We start from the raw sequence: 22,482 nt of genomic DNA, 5'->3' as shown, positions 1-22,482 counted from the left end.
ATCCCATCCAGGGACTCCGGTCACCATGCTCAATGGACCCATCCTAGCTCTGGACGGTGACCAGGGCAGCAACGCCATGGTGACCTACCAGCTCATGGAGGCATCCCTGGACCTCTTTGTTATCGACAACAGGACAGGTGGGGTGGCTCAGCAGGTCCCCATCCCCGACCCAGGGCCACCAGGCAGCCACGGGGCCTGTCACCAGGATTTTCCCCTTCTCCAGGTGTCATTTCAGTGAAGCCTGGTGGCGTGATAGACCGAGAAGCTTTGCCAGACCCTTGCCTGGAGTTCACACTGGTGGCTCGTGATGTGGGGGGGCTGAACAGCACCGCCAGCCTGGCAGTGACTGTCCTCGATGACAATGACAACTGCCCCGTCTTCCAGCCAGCGTCTGGGACGGCACGGCTGCGGGAAAACAGCCCCCCAGGTCAGGAGAGGGCCAGGACTGGATGTGAGGGTGGGCAATGGGGAGACCTGGGTGTCCCCCTGGGACTGTGAAGATCCAGGTCCCAGTGTCAGGGCTGGCCAGGATGGGGTTGTAGAGAAAATGTGGGAACTGGGGCTTCCCACGTTGCTTGACGGTATTTGCCTTGGGACCGGGGGCTTGTTACTGCTGCCCTCCAACCCTCACTTGAGAGGGCTGTGTCCCCCCTTTCCAGGCTTCTCCGTCCTGCAGGTGACGGCCACAGACGCCGACAGTGGCCTCAACCAGCAGCTGGATTACCGGATCGAGGGCGGTGGCCAGGACAGGTTCCTGATCGACCCCGCCACGGGGGTGATCCGCGTGGCCAACATCAGCATCGACCGGGAGGAGCGGGATACCTACTGGCTGACGGTGGTGGCCGTGGACCAGGGCACGCCGGCACTCTCCGGCACTGCCACCATCAGCCTCTTCATCGATGACGTAAACGACTGCCGGCCTGAGTTCATCAACCCCATCCAGACGGTCAGCATCCCCGAGTCGGCCGCCCCTGGCACCGTGGTGGCTGAGGTGACCGCCATCGACCGGGACCTCCACCCCCGCCTGGAGTACTACCTGCTGGAGATCGTGGCCCGTGACGACACGGACGCGCTGGTGCCCAACCAGCAAGGAGCGTTTGCGGTGGATTTTAGGACAGGTAGGAGAGCAGGAAGGGCTGCGCGGGCGGCGTGGACCCCTCTCCTCGCTTCTGCTTCTTCTTCTTCTCTGCCTGGAGGTAGGTGTCTGAGGCACAGGGAGATGATACTTCCCTCCTGCCTCCCTGCTCTCCTCCTCCAGCTGCCAAGTCTTACCCTGCCCTGTCCTCTCTTCCCCATCGAACTGACTTAATTAACCCTTTTCTTTCCTTTCCGGCTCTCAGCCCGCCAGGTTTGTCTCTGTGTCTGTTCTCATGTCTCTCTCTGCGCCATCAGTCGCCTCCCTCCATCTCACCCATCACCATCACAGGCGGCCCCGCTGCGGGCTGGGGGCTGCTCAGCCTTGGCAGACCGGACACGGGCACCCTCGCTGAGGGGAACGGGGGGGGGGGCAACGCTGGGGTAAGTGGTGGACGGCAGGCTCAGCCCTCGGGGAAGGAGGGCCAGGAGCTCCCCCCGCCTGTTTTGGAAGCGCAGAGCTGATGCGGGAAAGAAAGCATCCTTGTTGGAAGGGATATGGGACAAGACTCTTAAAGATGCCCGGATGCTGAGCTAAGGTGGATGGGGTCGTGCAGGGGAGCAGCAGCAGCTGCTCCTAAACTCCTCTCGGCCACACAACCCAAATCCTTACCCCAGCTGAGGCAGTGTGAGACCCAGTTAGCTGGGCAGAGCAGAGCAGGCAGGAAGGCAAGAGAAGGAGAGCAGGGGGAGAGAAGTCATCTCCTCCCGTAGCTATCGAGTGTTTTCCCCATTTAGCCTTTGGGGAGAGGCAGGAGAGCAAGCACAGCGGAGGGTGCAGACCAGTCTGCCGAGGGTCCTCGGTGGGGGCCACAGGCACAGCCTGTGACCCCCATCTTTTTGGGGTTCCCAGGAGCTGTGAAGATCAAAACCCCCCTCAACAGGGAACTGGTGGCCACCTACGAGGTCACCGTCTCCGTCCACGACAATGCCAGTGAAGTCATCGACCACTCGGTCAGTGTGCCCAATGGTAAGTGTGGGCTCCTGCCAGGCAACGCGGGGCCGGGGCTGGCGGCTGCCGGGGCCTGGCACGGCCTTTCCCAGGCACCAGCACAGCTTCTGTGTAGCCAGCAGCTCTCCCAGCTCCCTCTCCACCCTGACCAGTGACATTTCCAGCGGGAGCAGTCCTGGACGAGCTCCCAGCAGGTTCGGGTTCTCCTCTGAGCCCTCCTTTAGCGAACAGCCCGGACATCCCAGGGCTGCACTGGGGATGGAGAGGACCGTGTGCCCATAACCGTACCATGGGAGACACCTGTTTCATCATTACCATCCCCATGATGTCTTGCCACCCTGCTCCTGGTAAATCCAGGCCCGTGTGTGAGAAGGCACACACAGATCAGGAGTAGGTCTGAAGTAGGTGAGACTGTTCCACAGCCAGCTCAGGGCATAGTGGTTTTGCTGAATATTGCCATTTTTATTGATGAATCAGCTCAATTTATTTGGCTTTCCTGGAGTTTCATGCTTGTATCTTTACAACCCTCCTTTCTCCCATCCTTCCTTCCCTTCTCTTTCTCACTTGTTCCTCTTCCCCTGTGGTCTCCACCATGGCCACAGCCAAGCTGACAGTCAACGTCTTGGACGTCAATGACAACACGCCCCGCTTCCGCCCCTTCGGGGTCACCTATTTCACCGAAAGGATCCTGGAGGGAGCCACGCAGGGTACCACACTCATCTCTATCTCAGCGGTGGACCCGGACAAAGGTGCCAATGGGCAGATCACCTATGAGATGCTGAACCTCTCCCCGGAAGGCTACGCCTGCCTCGAAGACCAGTCAGCAGGTTGGTGGTCTGGGGAGGTGGGAGTCTGGGGCAGGTCAGTGGCCTGGGGCAGGTTTCTCATTTCAGGGTCTGCCATCCTCTAGGGAAGGTCGTGGCCAACAGGACGGTGGACTACGAGGAGGTGCAGTGGCTGAACTTCACCGTCCGAGCTTCTGACAACGGCTCTCCCCGCAGATCCGCTGAGATCCCTGTGTACCTCCAGATAGTGGACATCAACGACAACAATCCTGTTTTCAGTCAACCATCCTACCAGGTGAGCTGGGCTCCCCCATCCAAGTCTGTGTGGGGCTGGGCAGAAAGGATGGGCACAGAGCTAGGAGTTCTCCAGGGACACCTTCTCTTCCCTCCCTCTGTGCTTGAACCATCTGAAGAAGATGGTCAACCCACCAATGTACTCTGTGTGAACATCTTGTTCTGGGTCCAGCTGTGCCCACCCCTAGGTGCCACCCTGCACCCTTGGTTACTGCCCGCTAAAACAGCAAGTGATGCAGCAACCGGTCGTGCCTGCTCCCTTTGCTTGCAGAAAGCTGTCTTTGAGGACGTGCCATTGGGTACGGTCATCCTGAGGGTCAAGGCCACGGATGCAGATTCTGGGCGTTTTGCTCTCATCCAGTACAGCCTGGGGGATGGAGAGGGCAAGTTTGGGATAAATCCCAACACGGTAAGGAGCCAACCAAGGCCGGAACAGAGGGGAAAAAGGAGGGGAGGCTGAGATGGTCCCACCTTGTGCCTTGCTCCCGCACCTCACCTTCTACCCCTTCTCGAGTACCAGCTCTGCCAGACGAGATCCACCTGAAGGTCTCTGTGTGCTGCAGGGTGACATCTACATCCTGTCAGCCCTGGACCGGGAGAAGAAGGATCACTACACACTGACAGCCGTGGCCAGGGATAACCCTGGGGACATCTCCAGTAACCGTCGGGAGAACTCTGTGCAGGTAGGGCTCTCCTCCTACCACCACCCCTTGTGTGGTGGTCCCTGGCAAGAAGGTGTTAAACCTCAGGCTTTCCCCCCCAGCAGGCTTGCTGGTGGCTCTGGGGAGGAATTAGGCAGAAGGAAGAGCAGATGACCCCAGAGGCCGTGGGATGGACAGTGCAGGGGCTTTGTGCCATGGGGACGGCACGTCAGCAGGAGGAGACAGAGCAGGAGGGGCAGGCGAGGACGGTGTTATTGTCTGCAAGTGCTCTGGCATGAATGGGTGCCCTGGCTGCGGTGGCCCCCATTGTCGGGGGCAGGAATTCAGCTAGCGGAGCTAAACGAATAGCAGGAAGGGCACCGTGCTCCTGTAGCAGAGCCACAGGTCACAGCAGGGATACAGCCCCCAGGGGCTGCCCGGCCGTTTCCAGCCTCACGTCACCCAGCTGGCTGTGCTTTGTCAATTGTATGGGGTTTAACAAGGCCAAGTGCAAGGTCCTGCATTTGGGTCACAGCAACCCCATGCAACGCTACAGGCTTGGGGAAGAGTGGCTGGAAAGCTGCCTGGCAGAGAAGGACCTGGGGGTGTTTGTTGACAGCCGCCTGACTATGAGCCAGCAGTGTGCCCAGGCGGCCAAGAAGGCCAATGGCACCCTGGCTTGTATCAAAAATAGCGTGGCCAGCAGGACTAGGGAAGTGATTGTGCCCCTGTACTGGGCACTGGCGAGGCCGCACCTCGAATCCTGTGTTCAGTTTTGGGCCCCCCACTACAAGAGGGACATGGAGGTACTGGAGCGTGTGCAGAGAAGGGCAATGAAGCTGGTGAAGGGTCTGGAGCAGAAGTCTTATGAGGAGTGGCTGAGGGAACTGGGATTGTTTAGCCTGGAGAAAAGGAGGCTGAGGGGAGACCTTATTGCTCTCTACAGCTACCTGAAAGGAGGTTGTAGCGAGGTGGGGGTCGGTCTCTTCTCCCAGGTAACAAGTGATAGGACGAGAGGAAATGGCCTCAAGTTGCGCCAGGGGAGGTTTAGACTGGATATTAGGAAATTTTACTTCACTGAAAGGGTTATCAAGCATTGGAACAGGCTGCCCAGGGAGGTGGTTGAGTCACCATCCCTGGAGGTATTTAAAAGACGTTTGGATGAGGTGCTTAGGGACATGGTGTAGTGGTGGTCTTGGTAGTGTTAGGTTTACAGTTGGACTCGATGATCTTAAAGGTCTTTTCCAACCTATACGATTCTGTGATTCTGTGAAGGTGCTGATCACAGTCCTGGACATCAATGACTTCAGGCCCCAGTTCAGCAAGAGCCAGTTCAGCACCAGCGTCTATGAGAACGAGCCAGCGGGGACATCAGTGATCACCATGACCGCCACCGACCTGGACGAAGGGGATAATGGTGTGGTGACCTACAGCATCGAGGGCCCCGGAGCGGGTAGGTGCTGGAGGTGGGGGGCTCCACCCCGGGGAGGATGGTTATGATGAGGAGCAATTGGAGGAGACGTAGGGGCCAAGCCTACATCCCATATCCTGTGGCTGGTTTGGAGCAAGGTTGTGCACTCACTGGGAGTAATAGTGAAAGCATGGAGCTTTTGGTATTGCTCCACAGTTCCCAGTTCCTCATGGCGTGGCATGTTATGGCTTTGCCTGCCTCCATCCTGCAGCCCAGCCTTGGCTTATCTTCTTGTCTCCTCCACCCCAGCAGGGCTTTCTATGTACACAAGTGTGTCTTGGAGCAAACTCACTGCGCACTTTAGAGGAAAGCTAAGAAGGGCTGGGAAGTTGTGGATGGACAGTGATAGTGCCTGAAATCCAGTATATCTCTGCACAGAGGAGTGATAGGAACCAGGCAAAAGCCAGCATAAATGTAGAGGGGAATGGCAGAACAGTCCTTTTCCTGAGATCCATGGGCTCCTCTGACCCAGACTGGGAGGGAGTGAAACGCAGCCAGGGGTGGCCTGGGAGCAGGGCCCTTGGCACTGCCCAGTGGCAGGGATGCAGCAGTGGTCAGGGATGCTCTAAAAACCCTGAGACTGTCCACACCCCTCGCCTCAGGCAGCCAGCTCTGCTCCATCACCCCTTGGCAGGGATTTCCCACCAGTGAGGAGTGCGCTTCATCTGGTATACTGGTTTCTAATCATAATTTGTCTGGTGCAAAGTGTCCTGAGCCAGAGATGTGTTTTTTCTTCCCCCAGAGGCTTTCAAGATCAATAAAGACTCCGGGCTTGTCATGTCCCGGTGGCGCTTGCAGTCCTACGAGAGGTTCAACCTGACTGTGGTGGCCACGGACAAGGGGCGTCCCCCTCTCTGGGGGACCACCATGCTCCACATCGAGGTCATCGACATCAATGACAACCGCCCCGTCTTCGTCCGCCCACCCAATGGCACCATCCTGCACATCAAGGAGGTAAATCCCCTGACAGGGAGAGGGGGTCATGGCATGCCAAGACCATGCCCAGGAGCACTCCTGCCTACCGGTGGCAAAATCCAATCTCCATCTCCACCGGGGATGGAACAAGACCTTGATTTAACACATGGCAAGAAGGTTTGTGACCTGGGGCTGGACAATCAACAACAGCCCCTCTCCGTACGTGCGAGAGGGGATGCTGGGGCAACTTTGGGGAACAGAAACCCTGGCAGCATGTAAAATAGGGAAACAGACGGGCGCTGCGTGCTGAGCCTGTTTATAAACAAGGGCCAAAATGCTGACATTTAAGATGTTTCTCCTTTCTGGGAAGCCAGGCTTGTCTCAGCCAGTCCCTGGCGTGAGCATGGAGCAGCCACCCTGCTGAAGGGAATCATGGCTCCACATTGCCAGCCCCCAGTTGGGTTTTGGGCAGCAGGAGCCTGCTGACCCCAATACAAGGGGGTTTGGAGGGGCAGGGGCAGCAGGGGACTCACATGCAATGCTGGGGCTGAGGGGCTACGCATGTGCAAGCAGGAGATCCCCTTGCGGTCCAACGTCTACGAGGTCTACGCCACGGACAAAGATGAGGGCCTCAACGGAGCGGTGCTCTACAACCTGCTGAAAACCGGGGCAGGGAACAAAGACTGGGAGTATTTCAGCATCGACTCGGTCAGCGGGCTGATCCAGACGGCCAAGCGGCTGGACCGGGAGAAGCAGGCGGTGTACAACGTGAGCCAGGCAGCAGCACACCCGCAGGGTGGCCGGGACAGTCCTCGAGGCTGCGGGTCTGTTGTGGGGCTGGTGGGATGCAAGCGATGTGGTGGGGATGGGGTCAGCTGCCACAGTCGTGAAGATGTCACACCTTAGCAGGAACTGGGTGGTTATCAAGTGCCATCGGGGAGTTGCATCCTTGTGGGCCAACTCCCAATTCCCTGTTAAATGCCCCAAAAATCCTCCACCACCCAGCTGTCCTGTCTGTCCCTGCCTCAGTGGTGTCTCCTGGCCCGCGTGGCTTTGCCCAGGATGGCCCTTTTGCCTCTCTCCCCAGCTGATCATCGTGGCCTGTGACCAGGGCCAGCCAGCCTATGAGACCATGCAGCCCCTCCAGGTTGCACTCGATGACATCGATGACAATGAGCCCGTCTTCCTCAGGCCACCCGTAAGGCACCGGGATGGAGGGGATGGGTCACAGGGGATGCAGGGGTGGGGATGCCGGCGAGCACGTCTGATGGAACATGCACTGCTGGGCATCACCATGGTGGGGAGCACGATGGGATTTGTCCACTTTTATTTAAAGCCACCCCAATGCTCATGACCCTCCCTTCTCCTGGGATCTCTGGCAGAGGGATAGTCCCCAGTACCAGGCGCTGTCCGTCCCCGAGCACTCGCGGCCGGGCACCGTGGTGGGGAATGTCACCGGGGCAGTGGACGCGGATGAGGGCTCCAACGCCATCGTCTACTACTTCATAGCAGGTGGGTGTGGAGCAGGGAGAGGATGGGCAGCTCTGCAGCCCCCTGCACACCCCTCGCCAAAGGTTTCCATCATTCCCATCATCTCCTCGCTGCCTTTCTGCCCTGGTCAATGGGCGAGGTGGTGTTTCAGAAATGCCGAGTCTGAAGAGGACTAACTGGGGCCCCCTTTCTGCATCCAGCTGGGAACCAGGAGAGCAACTTCCAGCTGAGCCGAGAGGGGAAGCTGCAGGTCTTGCGAGACCTGGACCGGGAGAAGGATCCATACTACTCCATCATCGTCAAAGCGTCCAGCCAGAGGAACTGGTCCCCTCCTCGGGGCCAGCAGACAGGCAGAGCTCAGCCCTGGGACCTCAGCAAGGACCTGACCCTTCAGGAGGTGCGGATCTTCCTGGACGACATCAATGACCAGTCCCCCCAGTTCACTAAGTCAGAGTACACGGCAGGTAAGGGGTGATGGGGGCTGGGGAGGCACCAGGAGCCAGAGATGCTCCGGGGAAAATCTAACCGGATGAAGGGGCAGGGAGAGCTAGCCCGGCCCCAGGTCCTTGTCCCATCTCTCTCTCAAAGGGGTTGCCACCGACGCCAAGGTGGGGTCGGAGCTGATCAGAGTGGTCGCAGTGGATGCCGATGTGGGCAATAACAGCCTGGTCCTGTACAACATCTTGGGCATCCGCTACATCAAGCAGCACTCCAACGACTCTGAGGAGGTGGCCAACATCTTCAGCATCGGTGCGTACCCTGCATGCCGTGGGAGCACAGGACCATGGCCAGAGACATCCCTGTGGCCAAAGATGTCCCCATGGCTAGGGTCACAAATCCTGGGCTTGTGACCATCCTTCCCCCAGGAACCCTTGATGGGATCCTGCGAACCTTCGACCTCTTCACGGCCTACAACCCCGGCTACTTCGTGGTGGACATCATGGCCTCTGACCTGGTGGGCCACAACGACACGGCCATTGTGGGGATTTACATCCTGCGGGATGACCAGCGGGTCAAAATCATCATCAACGAGATCCCCGACAAAGTCAGGCAGTTCGAGGAGGAGTTCATCAGCCTGCTCTCCAACATCACGGGCGCCATCGTCAACACAGATGATGTGCAGGTAACCATCCACCTTTGAGGTTGCTTCGAGGGGTAGGTAACCTTCCACATGCTGCTTGGGAGGTCTCCTTTGAGGGTGCCCTGTCTGTATAAACCATGGACACCCCTGAGCTCTGAAGGTGACAGATATACCCCAGGCTGGGGTGTATCAAAGGGGTCCAGACCAACCCTATGCCAGGCTTGAGGGTCTCTTGCCACACAAGCACACCTCGGGGCATGCTCAGGAGGTGCCCCGGGAGGAGACACCTCTCCCGCACTGCAGACCTTGCTGTCTCTCTCCAGTTCCATGTTGACAAGAAAGGTAGGGTGAACTTCGCGCAGACAGAGCTGCTGATCCACGTGGTGAACAGGGAGACCAACCGCATCCTGGACGTGGAGCGGTACGTCACCTGGCCCATCACCCAGCCTGGCCCACTGAGTCCTCTGGGATCCTCATTAGCATCAAGATACCCAAGCAACCCTTCTCTTCCCAGGGTGATTCAGATGATAGACGAGAACAAGGAGCAGCTGAGGAACCTCTTCAGGAACTACAATGTGCTGGATGTGCAGCCCGCCATCACGGCCCGGGCCCCGGACGACCTCTCAGCTCTGCAGGTAACAGCCCAGCTGCAGCTGGACACGGCTGCTGCTCATAGGTGGGGCGATGTCCTTTCCCATCCTCCATGGCCCTCCATGGCCTGGAGAGATGTTTCACCTGAATTATTTCGGGCGGGTGCCCACCGCCGGGTGCTGGTTCCGTGCCAGAGGTTGCCACTACCCCTCTGTCTCTCCTAGATGGCGATCATTGTGCTGGCCGTCCTGCTCTTCCTGGCTGCCATGCTCTTCATCCTCATGAACTGGTACTACCGGACAGTGTGAGTAACGCTCAGGCTCTGCCCCACCAGCCGCAATCTCCCCACGGGCCAGGGGGACCCACATGGCTGCTGCCAGCAAGCAAAGGAGGGCACCAACTTCCCAACACCTTCTGCGTCAGGGCTCAGCCTGGGCTCAGAAATTGCCCCTCTTCCCCCAAAATATAATGACTTTAATACTGATATAGCCTCTCCCCGCCAAGCTCGCCATCCTTATAGATACAGAGGCTGTTTGCAGGGTTGTTGCAAATCTGTGTCCCCCTCTCCTTTCAAGCATCTTCTTTATTTTCTTCCCTGATTCGCTGTATTTCTTTCACAGGCACAAAAGGAAATTGAAAGCCATAGTGGCTGGCTCCACTGGTGAGCAGTGTTTGGGGTTTTCCAGCTGCATGAGACAGCAGGGTGCATGAAGAGCACGGAGGGGGTACACGGGGAGACACAGGGGATGTCAACGGGGTGTAAATCAGAAGCGATCTTGCCCAGCAAGGCACGATGGTGGGAGGCTTTTCTCAGCATCCAGGCTCTGCATTATCAGCCACATCTCAGCATGTTTCTCATGCCACCGGTGCCTTTTTAGTCACCGAGTTTCCCTCCTCAATAAAGAAGTGCCACCCCGTGGTTTGCTGCTCAGCCCACTGACGTGCTGCCCTGTAACCCCCACCCCTGCCTTTTGCAGGGAACAGAGGCTTCATGGACATCATGGACATGCCAAACACCAACAAGTACTCTTTTGACGGGTGAGTTCTTCCTCCCCTTCCTCCCCTTCCCCAGTTTGCCACCTCACGCGAGTGCAGGCTGCTCCCGAGAGGGACGCCTGCGTTTTGCAGCCAGGGATGCGCGGGAGGTGGAGATGCAATGCCTCTATGCTCTGCGGAGGGATGTGGCCAGGCATGACTCTGACCCTGGGACACATGCTTGCCTTGAGAGCTTTCAAAGCCAAAAGACCTTGTGCCTTCTCCTGTGACTCCGTCTCTGCCAATACTGGCCAGGCTTGGGGTGTCGGGCGGTGTCGACACACATCTGGATCCAGAGCAGCCCAATTCATGCCTGCACAGGGCAGAAGGAGGCAGCGCAACCTCAGCATCTGGGCTCTGGATGGGGTTAGGGTTGCTGCCACTCTTTGCCTGTGCTGAGACCTGCTTCTCTCCCCCTGGGCAGGGCCAACCCGGTGTGGCTGGACCCCTTCTGCAGGAACATGGAGCTGGCAGCACAGGCAGAGCACGAGGACGACCTGCCGGAGAACCTGAGCGAGATCACCGACCTCTGGAACAGCCCTGCCCGCACCCATGTGAGACACGGCCCCTGCCAGGACACCTCCTTCCCGTGCCCAACACCTGTGCCACCTCCTCAGCCGCTCTCTCCTCTTGCAGGGGACCTTCGGGAGAGAGCCCTCCGTGGCCAAGCCCGAGGATGACCGCTACCTGCGGGCAGCCATCCAGGAGTATGACAACATTGCCAAGCTGGGGCAGATCATGCGGGAGGGACCCATCAAGGTGAGTGATTAGTGCGGGCATCATCCACCGAGGGGTCTTCTCCTACCACTACGGCTTCCAGGTTCACGGCTGCGGCGCCGGAGGGTGACGTTGCTCCAAAAAATGCTGGGATGAGGCCAGCCTCCCTCCGACCAAACCATCTCCCTTGGGTAACCCGTCGTCTCTCCCCCTCCACCCAGGGCTCTCTCTTGAAGGTGGTCCTGGATGATTACATGCGCTTGAAAAAACTCTTTGCCCAGCGGATGGTGCATAAGGCCACCGCCAGTCAGGGGGACCGCTCCTCGGTCTCAGAGGTAGACGGGGTGTGCATGGGCATGGGGAGATGCTTGCCGTGCCCTCTGGGATGCAGTGTGTCTTCCTGGCCCCGCAGGCTGCGGTCCCTCCCCACAGCCACAGTCCCTGTCACCCAGTGGTCCCCCCCATTCTCTGCTTGGCCAAAATCAGCCGGATGTTGGTTTTCCACTGAGGCTGCTGGTTCCCCACGGTGCCCCAGCTCTCGTGACCCCCCATGTTTCCTCTGAGCATCAGCAGCACCCCCTCCCTCGGTCTCTCCCACCCTGGGGGAGGACCCCCCTCTTTGCAGGGTGGGTTCTGTCCATCACCTCCCCATCTCTCTGCCGAGGCTGGCCAAGAAGCTGCAGGTCCCTACACACACGCAGGGACATCTTCCCTCCCCTCTGCTCATCTGAGCTTATCAACCCAGCAGGTGTTTGAGGCAAGAAGGCCGGGACAGAGGGTTGTGGTGCAGGAGGGCTGGTGTGGGGAGAAGCAGCTCCTCCCACAGCATTCCCCCTCTTCATGTGGGGCAAAACATGGGGCAAACAGAGTGGAGGAGAGCAGTGGGACAGGAGAAACTTTTCAGGCCTTCTGTCCCCCATCCCTCCTTGCTCTATCCCCCTCCAGCCTATCCAGCCTTCCCTCAACTCCTTTCCTTTTCTGCCTCCTGCCCCACCACCCTCATACAACCCCAAATCCCAACCTGGGTCCAAAACCCCACCTTGGCTGCTGCGGGGGCTGCTGTGGGACACACCACCCGGCTGGCAGCTGGTGCCTGAGCCAGGGCACCCACCCGACAAGTGAGCAATCTGGCTGGAGATCATCATCGTGCTGGTGATCCTCATCACCACGGTCTGAGGTTGCTTCAGAAAAGGAGGGTCCCATCCCTCCCGCTGGGCTCCGGCATTGCAGGACGTTCTGAGGCGGGGAAGCCAGGATCTGCTCTGACCGCGGTGGTGATCCCCCCCTCCGTGGACCTTTTGCAGCTGATCCAGAAGGAGCTGGAGGAGGAGGAGGAGGAGCGCAGCCCCAGCCAGGGCAGCCTCCGCTTCCGACACAAGCAGCCGGTGGAGCTGAAAGGTCCCGACGGCATCCACGTGGTACATGGCAGCACAGGCACTCTGCTTGCCTCCGACCTCAACAGCCTGCCGGAGGATGACCAGAAGGTGCTGGGTCGCTCGCTGGAGACTCTGACCGCCGACTGTGGGAGCTACAGCGACCACAATGCCCGCACCGAGTCGGCCAAGTCCACCCCCCTGCACAAGATGCGTGAGGTGATCATGGAGAGCCCGCTGGAGATCACTGAGTTATGACGAGCGGTGGTGGTGGTGCTCCTCTAGGCAAGCCGGGGCCAGCAGGGACGAAGCATGGACCAGGGGGGCCGTGGCAGGGGCCAGGAGCACCCTGAGACCGGCTCTTGGCCCCCTCTTCCCCTGCAGAAGGAGTCCAGGCCAACCGGTGCAGTTCACTCCGGCAGCCTTGGAGAGCTTGGCCCCGGGAAAGGGCTCTCAGGACCGGTTTGCTTTTACTCGCCTGTCATTTAACCATGAAAGCATTAAATTTTTTTAATTTTTCTTATTAAATTTTTTTTTTTTTTTTTTTAAAGAAAAGCTAAATGAGTCCAGGCTGGATAGGGGTGAAGGTGCAGCAAAGGTGCAGATGATGTGCCGCTGCAGCATCCCCAGGCACAGGCTAGGGACAAGTAGCCATCATACTTTGACCACAGGCACGGGGAGGGCCAGGGCAGCGTGGGGAGACGCCAAGTCCATTTGGCATTAACATCACCTTTCCAGCAAGGAAAGACCAAAAAACAAAAACCGAAGACATTTCTCCATTTTGCTGGCTTTACCAAAACATGTTGCAACGTCGAAAAAGAGAGAGACTGACAATAACCGGGGCTTCTGGATGTGGAGTGCTCGTGCGTGTCTTTTATGCCCTTTTCTTTCCCCCTCTCTCTTGCTTTCAGGTTTGTTCGTTGGGGGTTTGTTTCCAGTCGTAACCTTGTGGAGAGTTTCGGGCACGGTCTGTTACGGGACTCAGAAATACACTGTCTATGGCTTTGGGTAACCTGTCTGTCGTCCTTCCTCCCCAGCCATGCAGATTCATCATACCCGAACTGCCTTTTGAAGAGAAAACCCCCTTTTTCCCTTAATTCACCCCTCCATCCATCACGTTCACGAGATGCCACCCTGGGTGTTGCTGCACCCCAGGTTTTGGGGGAAGCATTAAACCTCCCCTAGGTTTTCCCTCCCCTTGCCACGCCACCAGCCCCCCGGCACCCCAGGACGAGGAGGAGGGAGACAACCAGCCGGGCTCACGGGAAGAATTTATTTGTGGTGAGATGCTCCCGTGCACGCTCAGGATCGGGTGCCGTGGGCATCCCCCATCCCGCGGCGGGGAGGGACGAGCCAGCGCCCTGCTGCCCCTCGCCACTGCGGCTGGGTCGGCACGGGACCCCCCCACGGTGGGGATGTATGTGTGAAAGGAAGTCTTTGCCCCCAAACTCACTCATTTTTTGTTCAGGGGATACTTAAAATATATATAGCTATCTCCAGCAATCGGCTGGACACAAAATTAGTGTACTGCAAATGTCATGCAAAGCCGGGCATTGCAGGTAAATTTAACCCACTTTGTTCCTTTAACTGACGACCAGGGGAAAAAAAAAATAAAAAGCCACCCCAGTTTGAAGAGGGACCAGCAAAGCACTGGGCTTACCAAAAGCCAACGAGACCTGCAGTGCGAGGCTGCCAGCGGCCAGAAGCTGGGGACCGGCATTTGGGCAGCGGAATCCATCCCAGCCTACGGGGATGGACCCTCGTTGCAGGATCTGGGCTTTACAAGCGGTTCAGGGTGGGATGGGGATGGGGAGGGGGATGGGGTGAGGATGGGGATGGGGATATGGATGGGGATTTTGCAGTTGCCCTGAGAGACGTCAAGGCTGAATCCCCAGTTCTGAAAATACTAATGAGTCCCTTAACCTGATTTGGAAATCCAAGCCCCAGGGGTGGAAAAGGAAGCAGCAGAGGTGGCTGGGGTGTCCCACAGCCCCCTCCGGGGTGGTAAGGCCAGTGGGCTCCTGCCATCGCTGTCCGTGGGTGCAGACGCGTCCCAAGGGAGGGGGTCCGGGATCCCGAACCAAAACGGCGGGACAAGTCTGGCCAGCCGGGGAGGTGACTCCTAGTTCCATAGGTGACGCCGGCAATGCTCAACGGCCTGTGGGAGAGATGGGGAGGGATGGCAGGGGGAGGCAGGGACCCCCAGCACTCTGATGACCCAGGGAAGGGGATGTGGCTGACACTTACGTGGCACTCGACAGCCGTGGCCATGTTCTTGCACCAGTAGTGTGGGCCCCAGGCACAGGGGTCCGAGCCCAGGAGATCCTCCTCGGCTGAATCGCAGGCTCTTATTTTCTGCATCGCGAAGGAAAAAGGTGGGAAAGGGGAGAAAAAAAACCCATGTGGGGTCAAAGCACCCTTTGACCCCCCTGCCCCTCTACCAGCCCCCCGAGCTTGGCCGAAAGATGCCCATCTCAGTCCAGGCTGCCACAGGGAGTGGGTGCAGACCCCGTGGCACGGGGACACTTACGGTGCAGACGAAGGTGGGGTCCATCATCTGCACGAGCAGCCGCATGACCGCCGGCTCGTACTGCACCACGAGAGCCTCGCACTGGGAAGGAGGGAGGGGGTGAGCCCAGTGCAGGGGGCCGGGGGGTCCCCGCCAGTCTGGGCGCTCCCCCGGCTCACCTTGCCAGTGAGCGGTGTGGGCAGCAGCTCGCAGCCCTTCTCCAGCACATCGCCCAGCTCCACCAGCGTCTCGTTCTTCAGCAGCTCGTTATCAAAGTAGGTGATGACGATCTGGCAGACGTTGCAGAAGGCGCCCGCGCCCACCACCGGCTGCTCCAGCGTGGCAGCCCCTGCGGGACACGGCGTGGGGGCCGTTAGCACCCCGGCATCACCCCGTTCCCTGGAGACCCAGTGTCTAGGTGCCACCCGGGTACCCCGGCTCACCTTGGTGGGTGTCCCCGCGCCGGGGGCAGCAGCGCAGCATGGTGCAGACAGCCGCTGGGTCTGTGGCCTCCAGCAGCATGATGACCACGGCTTTGCCGTAGGAGTCAACGAAGTCCTTGCACTGCCCGATGATGCCGTGGGGCAGCATGTAGCACACCTTCTCGATGTCATTCACCAGTTGCTCCTGCCAGGAGAAGGCAGGCAGAGGGATGGGGAGAGCCTGGCTCCTTGCTGCACCCCACCTTGCCCCCTCTCCCGGCCCCCCAACCCCAGACCACAGCAGCGGGGCTCACCTCCGTCACGTTGTTCTCCAGGAGGCTCTCGGCTGCCTTCACTGCGAACTGGCACATTTCGCACAGCGGCGTGGTCCCCTCCCCGTCCTGCCGGGACAAGGCAGTGGGATGCGTGCCGAGCCCCCCCCAGAGCCACCCCCATCCCACCCAGCTGTCAACCTCGTGAAAGACACTCCCCACCTTGGAAAAATGGAGATGCTTGAGGGAAAAAAAAAAAGCAAAATACAGCTCCTCCCTTCCCGGCGTTTGGATTTTAAGGAGCACGGTGGAGTGGGCTTACCCTCAACGTGCTTAGGACCTGTGTCACCTTCTCCGTGAGCAGCGTGTGGAAGGGCAGCGCCGAGGCAGAGGAGCAGAGTCCCAGCTGGCCACACAGCTCCATCGGGTCCTGGGGAGAGAGACGTCCTGGATCAGGCAGGCATCACCCCCCGGGAGGGTGAGCCTGTGCCCCCACTTCCCCGTGGAGGGCGATTTCAGCCCGTCCAGGCGTGGGTCTCGCTTACCTCAGCCTGCTGCCAGTAGCGGGGCCGGAAAACGGCAAAGAAAAAAAATATAAATAAAAAAGAATTACAGCAGTTGCAAGCCAGAGAGAGGGGAAAAATATTTAAAAGTTTATAGCAATATAAAGCAGCAGGATTAATTAAAAAAAACGAGAGCAGGGCCCCACTTCTGCTGACCAGGTCCCCTTGTCTGTGCTGCTTGGCCACCCCGGCTGCTGGTGGCCACCCCACCTGCCCCCAGCAGCCCCAGGGAGCTGCTCACCCCTTACCAAGTGCTGGAGCAGCCAGGCAGCCGTGTCCATGTGCTCGGCCAGGTACCGCTTGCACTGTGCAGGGAGACACCGTGTCAGCACCCGAGGGGGGACACCCCACCACCCAGCCCCCCGGGCACTGCTCAAAAGCAGGCGGCCACAAAAGATGCTCCCATGCAGCGGTGACGCTGGGGAGGAGGGGGGGGGAGCCCAGCAGGATGCCAGCACCCCTACCTGCTGTGCCAGGTCGGGTGCCAGGACCTCGCATGCCCGCTCGGTGCGGGCCACCAGCACCTGGGTGAAGGAGGCGTCAGTCCCCAGCTCCAGCTGCATGGCTGCCACCAGCTGCAGGCAGTCCCCGCACACCTCTTCCATCTCCTGCGGGACAACATGGGCAGGGACACATTGGTACGCCCCCAAATAAAACTGAGACCCCATGCCTGGATTTGCAGGGCTGGGATTTAAATGCTGGTCGTAATCTGGGGCAGCTTTTTGGCCAGCGTCTCTCTAGTCCCCCCTGGATCCTGCAATATCCCGGCCCCAAATTGGTGACACCCCTAATTTCATCTGTGCAGTATTTTTTAATATTTTTTTTTTAATTATTGTTAAATAGGTGATGCTTAGGTGATTCTCACCCTTGAGCAGCATCAATGGCATTCATGCCTGTGCTGAGGTACCTGGGCCTCGCCGCGAGGCAGGTCCTGAGGATGGAGCAGGAGGGGCACGTTGGAGATAAAGGGGGCGACCAGGTCGGCGAAGTCCTGAGCTGGGCCCGCGCGGGACGGTGGTGGCTCCTGGAACTTCAGGGCCCCCGTGGGGCTCTCCCGGGGCTGGCACAGCTTGATGGTCCCACACACCACCTTTGGGTCTGACTGGGGGAGGAGAGGGGTGGGGGCTTGGGGCTGCATCTGCCCCATCGCCCCACTCCCCCCCCATCCCTGGGTCATTTCCATCCCCATCTCCAGCTCGCAAAGGTTTTGTCCCAGGCTCCCTTGCCCTGCGAGCCCCCAAGACATCCCAAACCATGGAGAAACACAAACCCAGGTGGGTCCCCCCACCAGTTACCAGCACTTGCTTGCCCAGCTGGACGAGGATGAGGATGCCAGTGTCCACCATCCTTTTGCACTTGACGGACCAGTCCTGGAAGGGCAGGTACTGGCATTTCTTATCCAAGAAGAGCCGCAGCTTTTCCTAGGCGAGAAGGGGAGAGCTCAGGGCCGAGCTGGCCCCATGGGAGGGGGGACATGCCAGCTCCACATCCCCCAGCCATGACCCACCTCGGTGCAGTTGTCCTGCAGGATCTTGCCCATCATGGAGACCGCCATCTGGCACAGGTGACACGGGATCCCCTTCTGCTGAGAGAAGGGACACATTGGGATGCTGCCATGGCACCCAGACCCTCTGCTTGCTCCCCCAAATCCCACCACTCCACCCCAAAAGCGCCCCACCAAGGGGCACTTGGGAATATCCCAGGGTACCCATTCATTTTTGTCGCTCACTCTGCAGACGTATCGCTGCCTGAGAGTATCAGCAGATGCTCCTCTGGCTGCCCAGCATTGGGGTGGCCAGGCTGGGATTCTCCCCCCAGCCCCACATTTTGGGGCAGGATGGGCACATCCCTCCATCACCCTGCATTCCCCCGTCCCAGTGCGGTTACCCCCAGGGTCTGGTCCCAGACGGTGATCCGGCAGAGCTCCAGTGCCCCACACTTGGCTGCCGTTGCCACATCGCGGCACCAGTCCTCTGGCCGCTCGCCGCATTCGTGGACGGGGCTGGCCGCAGCTGCGGGGGGGGGAGAAGAGACCGTCAACCCCCAGGGCACCCCAAGACCACCTTCTGCACGGCACCAACCTCCCCACCAGCACCCTGACCCCAGCCCTGCCCTGCAAGTGACGGGCAATGCTCCTCACCCTCCTGCTGTGATTCACCCTCAGCTTTCGCAATAATTTTTTTAGGCCCAGCAAAGGCTGGCTTTGGCGGGCCACCATGTGCTGCCAGCTTTTCCATCAGGATGTCACAGCAGCTTTGGGCCAGCGTCAAATGCAAAGTAAATTTGGGGGATCATCCTTAGCCTCGTGGCACTCTTCAACACACTGGGGAGGTGGCTGCTTATAAAAACAGTAATAAATCTTGCAAAACGAGCAAACCAGGGGTGCCAGCGCTCAGCTCCACGCAGCAGACGGTTAGCCACGCCACAGCTCCCAGCAACGATTGAGCAACCCCAGTGCTGGGTGTTTTTTCTTTTATTTCCTCCCAACAACAGCATTTTCTCCTGGCTGAAAATCCCTGGCACAGCAGCAGCGGCATCGGCCACCCCGGCCGCCCAGGCAGCGTGGTGGCGTGGCGCAACACCGGCGGTTTAATTGCCACCTTGGGGTGTCAGGATTAATTCACGATGGGTCAAGTGTTTATTCCCACTGGGGGCTGTGCCCACCCAGGATGTGGCTGGGGAGGCGAGGAGCCAGCACAACCCAAGCCCTTCACTGCCCTGCTTCAGCCAGGAGCTGCTCCGGGAAGTTGGGGGGCTCATAGGGAGCAGCACGTGGACAGATGGATGGACAGACCCTGCTGCCTACCCTCTTGCAGCTGGCGTTTCTAAGCAAAGCACAACCCCCCACCCCGCCGAGCATTTGCAGTCAGCTTTTACACCCAGCCCTGGCCATATGATTTAGCACAGCAGGAATAAAGCCAAAGGCAAAAACTGCTCCTTCCACCCACCCGGCCCTTATCAGGTTTCTCCCCAAAAGCTGCTTTTCCTGCATGCCGGATTCTGGCAACACCTTCGGCTCATCCACGGGACGTGTTGGGGCAGCGGCTCGAGATGCCTGGGGCCACCCCGGCAAGTCCACGGGGGGTGGGGACCGCGGGGAGAGGGCTCCCGAGCCCCCCACCAGCCCCGCCTGCTCCCAAAATTGCTGGCGCAGCTTGGCAGGTGCCGGGTGGCGTTTCAGCCCCAATTACCCCATCGGGCTGACAGCAGCACCAGGGCAGGAGCGAGCCCCAGGGCAGGGCGAGTCCCCCGGTTTCCCATACATGACTTCCCACACACGTCTCCAGCAGTGCGATGCCACGGTCGCTGCATCAGCTGAGAGATATATATTTATTTTTTTAACTCTAGCACTAGCATCAGGGAGAACAGGAATGGCAAGTCAGCGGAAGAGTTAAGGGGCAGCACCAAAGAAAACAGAGGAGAGGGGAGGCAATAACCCACAGCTTGTTTCTGAGCTGGTCCTGCCTGACCCACGGACATCTCCCACAGCCCCACACTGGAGACTGGACCAGTGGTATAAGGATACTGCTGGCAATGGCATGGGGGGATTTCACTGGTCTAAAGGACACCAGTGGTTTGGACCTGCACCTTTCTGGCTCACAGTGGCTCTCAGCTCAGCGCTTACTCCTCGCTCTGCTCAAGCTGAAACTTGGGCAACAAGTGCTGGGCCGGAAAAATAATTAATAACAATAATAACGCCCATCTGCTGAGAGCAGAGAGAGCTTCCCCAGGTGGAAAGCATCGCCACAGGGCAAGCAACCAGAGCAACCAGGGCCCCATGAGCTCTCCTCCACATTTCAAAGCCACGCTGGAGCTGCCTTGTGCTGACAGGCACCCAGGCAGTAGGACATCGGACCATGCCGTTTTTGGCAAAGCCCCGGCACGGAGCGGGGGGGCGAGGCAGGGATGCTCCCGCATTTCCGCAGTGGCCCTGAGCCAGCTGGTGCTGCCCCATCCCCAGCTGCCAGGCCCCCAGGGGGGAGTGGGCTTTGCTCAGGGGGGATCCAGCACCTAGCTCCAGCTGTAGCAGGGCTGTGCTAGCATTACAGGGAGCCCCGGAGCCTGCCGGCCAAGCCAGCAGAGCCTGATGAGCAAGTTGTGACGTAAACCCTGGGGGTGGTGGCGTGGGCCCCGGTGCCCCAGTTACCAGCTGGGTGCACACCCCTGTTATGGCAAAAACCATAAATACACTCTTCCCAGTATCAAAATCCTTCCTAAAGGTGTGCAGTGGCCCACGGTCCTGCAGCCCCCACAGCCACGCTGTGCTGTGCAGCCAAGCTGCTGCTGCAAGAGCCGCCGTTGGCTTCCAGGGCAGGCACTGCCCACAGGACGGACGTGCCGAGCGCAGGTGAACTTTCCTGCTCTGCCTGTTGCTGGCTGGAGCACCTTGGCATGTCCCCCCCCACCGTCAGGCCACGCGTGCGCAGGCACGACTCTTCCACCACAAAGCCGGTGCCTGGGCAGGTCATGTCAGAGGAGCCCCATGGTCCGAGCCTGGGGTAATTACGGTGCAAAAGGGGTCCTTCCCTCTAAAAGGGGGGTGGGGGTGGGGGGGGTGGTGTTTGCCTGCAAAAGCAGGGATCCATGGCTTCCCCAGGGAAGTTTCCCCTGGAATAAGCGATTTCCCCTCAAGCAAGGACCAGGGGTCAGAAACAGGTCAGACACATGCTGGGGATGGGCGGGGGATGAGCCAGCTATCACTTTCTCACTCTTATTGGGGGGATACCTGGGGGGCAGCAGCATAAGCTTGTCCACAGGTAGGATTTGCTCACAGATACCCAAAGCCCTGATGATGAGAGGTCTCCAAAGGTGCTCAGGGCTGCAGCACCGCACCCCATCACCCTACCCAGAGCTTGGCAAGCCACGGGGGAAGAGGTTTCCTGCCTCCTGCACCTCTTATAAGGCCCCCAAGGAAAGGGGCAGCATCAGGTAGCACCACGGTCACTACGCTGTGCAAGGACAAAGCCGTTTCCCCCACATGGCACATACGCAGCCAAGTCCCAATGCCAAGGGCAGCAGACAAAGCAGCCCTCTCACCCCATCGCTGCTGAGACACCCCATCAACCGGCCTCCCTCCTTCTATACCCAAGCAAAACACCAGCTCCCTCCGGAGAAGGGAGAGAGCAAACCACTTTTTGCCCTAAGATCATCTTCTAGGGCAGAAGTTGCAACACTCACATGCAGGTGGGCAAGAGGTAAAGCAGCCGGTGGTGGCACCTGCCCCAGCTCTCCTCTGGCATAACTCCAAAACCATGGAGGGACAAGGAAGCACACTATGGAGCTTAAACACTACACCTGGGAATAGTTTTGGGGTTCAGAGGGGTCTTCTGGGCTCTCCTCGAACCCCACACCCAGGCCTGCCCTTACCTTGGTAGGAGCCCAGGCACACAGAAAGGATCAGCACCCAGCCCCTCCATCTGCTCTCCATGCTGTTCCTAAGATAGTCCTCAGTGGCTGGTTCCTCTCCTGTGCTGCTCCCAGACTGAGGAATCTTGGATGGGTTGGGAGTAGTGAGAACCCACACCTACGCAGGGCAATTACCACACCCCTCTCCTTATGCCTTGATTATAAAATCATCACCAGCCTGCAAGTGGAGGGAGGGACCAGAGCCAGGCAGGTATTCCTGGGAAGTCAAAACCAGCCCAGAACCTGCTGCTCAACGCTAACCTCACCACTCCTGGCTGCAAAGGGTGGGCACAGCGGCGGAAAACTCTCCTACTGCCACGTGATACAGCAGTTTTCTGTGCTCTTCACTGAACAGAGCATCATCCCTTACGAAAAAGGTCAGCAGCACAGATATTAAAGACCAGTAAATTTAGGACAAGTGAATCAATGGCGTATTTAGAGGCAGCCAAGTAGTTCACGTAAAGCATTTAAAAGACATTTATTTTATTCAAAATAAAGAAAGGAATGAAGACAAAAGGAAAGCTACATTAAATGTAAGTCAGCACTGAAGCCTGATATCAAGCAGCTTCAGTGAGAACTTCCTCCCGCCTGCGCAAGGCAAAGAAATTGCAACACGGGGCTGTTGCCTCACATCAGGCATTGCGTTCATCCAGGGAAGAGAGCGGTGGTGGCGATCCCTGGCAAGCCTCTTTAACCTGCAACTGCGCTCAATATAGCAAAGGCTTGATGGGACATGCATGTTGCAAGGCAACGGCAACTCAATGGGAATCTGAATCCTGCCATTCAGCCCCAGGTTCCCAGTGACATTTTGGGACATGCCTTCTCCTGGC

At 58.7% G+C, this 22,482-nt stretch overlaps 2 protein-coding genes across 2 annotated transcripts; one reads left to right on the top strand and one right to left on the bottom strand.

Annotated features, from left to right (window-relative positions):
• Positions 1-25: 25 nt before the first annotated feature.
• Positions 26-12,968, top strand: LOC142411447 (cadherin-23-like). The gene is made up of 24 exons (XM_075505376.1): positions 26-137; positions 224-427; positions 660-1,118; positions 1,988-2,104; positions 2,689-2,913; positions 2,997-3,166; positions 3,437-3,574; positions 3,729-3,848; positions 5,082-5,259; positions 6,020-6,231; positions 6,766-6,960; positions 7,280-7,390; positions 7,575-7,704; positions 7,884-8,147; positions 8,272-8,433; positions 8,550-8,806; positions 9,088-9,185; positions 9,279-9,399; positions 9,580-9,659; positions 9,976-10,016; positions 10,333-10,393; positions 10,815-10,944; positions 11,027-11,149; positions 12,412-12,968. The coding sequence occupies exons 1-24, from the start codon at positions 26-28 to the stop codon at positions 12,736-12,738; spliced, it is 4,035 nt and encodes a 1,344-aa protein (XP_075361491.1). The 3' UTR covers positions 12,739-12,968.
• Positions 12,969-13,752: 784 nt separating this feature from the next.
• LOC142410962 (prosaposin-like) lies at positions 13,753-21,674 on the bottom strand. Its single transcript, XM_075504141.1, has 15 exons — positions 21,614-21,674; positions 18,134-18,258; positions 17,754-17,831; positions 17,542-17,667; positions 17,154-17,348; positions 16,711-16,854; positions 16,495-16,551; positions 16,229-16,237; positions 16,006-16,113; positions 15,726-15,812; positions 15,433-15,616; positions 15,169-15,338; positions 15,011-15,091; positions 14,728-14,835; positions 13,753-14,638 (listed from the first exon to the last, which is right to left on the bottom strand). The coding sequence occupies exons 1-15, from the start codon at positions 21,672-21,674 to the stop codon at positions 14,603-14,605; spliced, it is 1,569 nt and encodes a 522-aa protein (XP_075360256.1). The 3' UTR covers positions 13,753-14,602.
• Positions 21,675-22,482: the final 808 nt, after the last annotated feature.

The sequence above is a fragment of the Mycteria americana genome, chromosome 6, assembly GCF_035582795.1.
Source record: "Mycteria americana isolate JAX WOST 10 ecotype Jacksonville Zoo and Gardens chromosome 6, USCA_MyAme_1.0, whole genome shotgun sequence".
Lineage (NCBI taxonomy): Eukaryota > Metazoa > Chordata > Aves > Ciconiiformes > Ciconiidae > Mycteria > Mycteria americana.
This window is presented reverse-complemented; position numbering and strand designations above follow the sequence as displayed.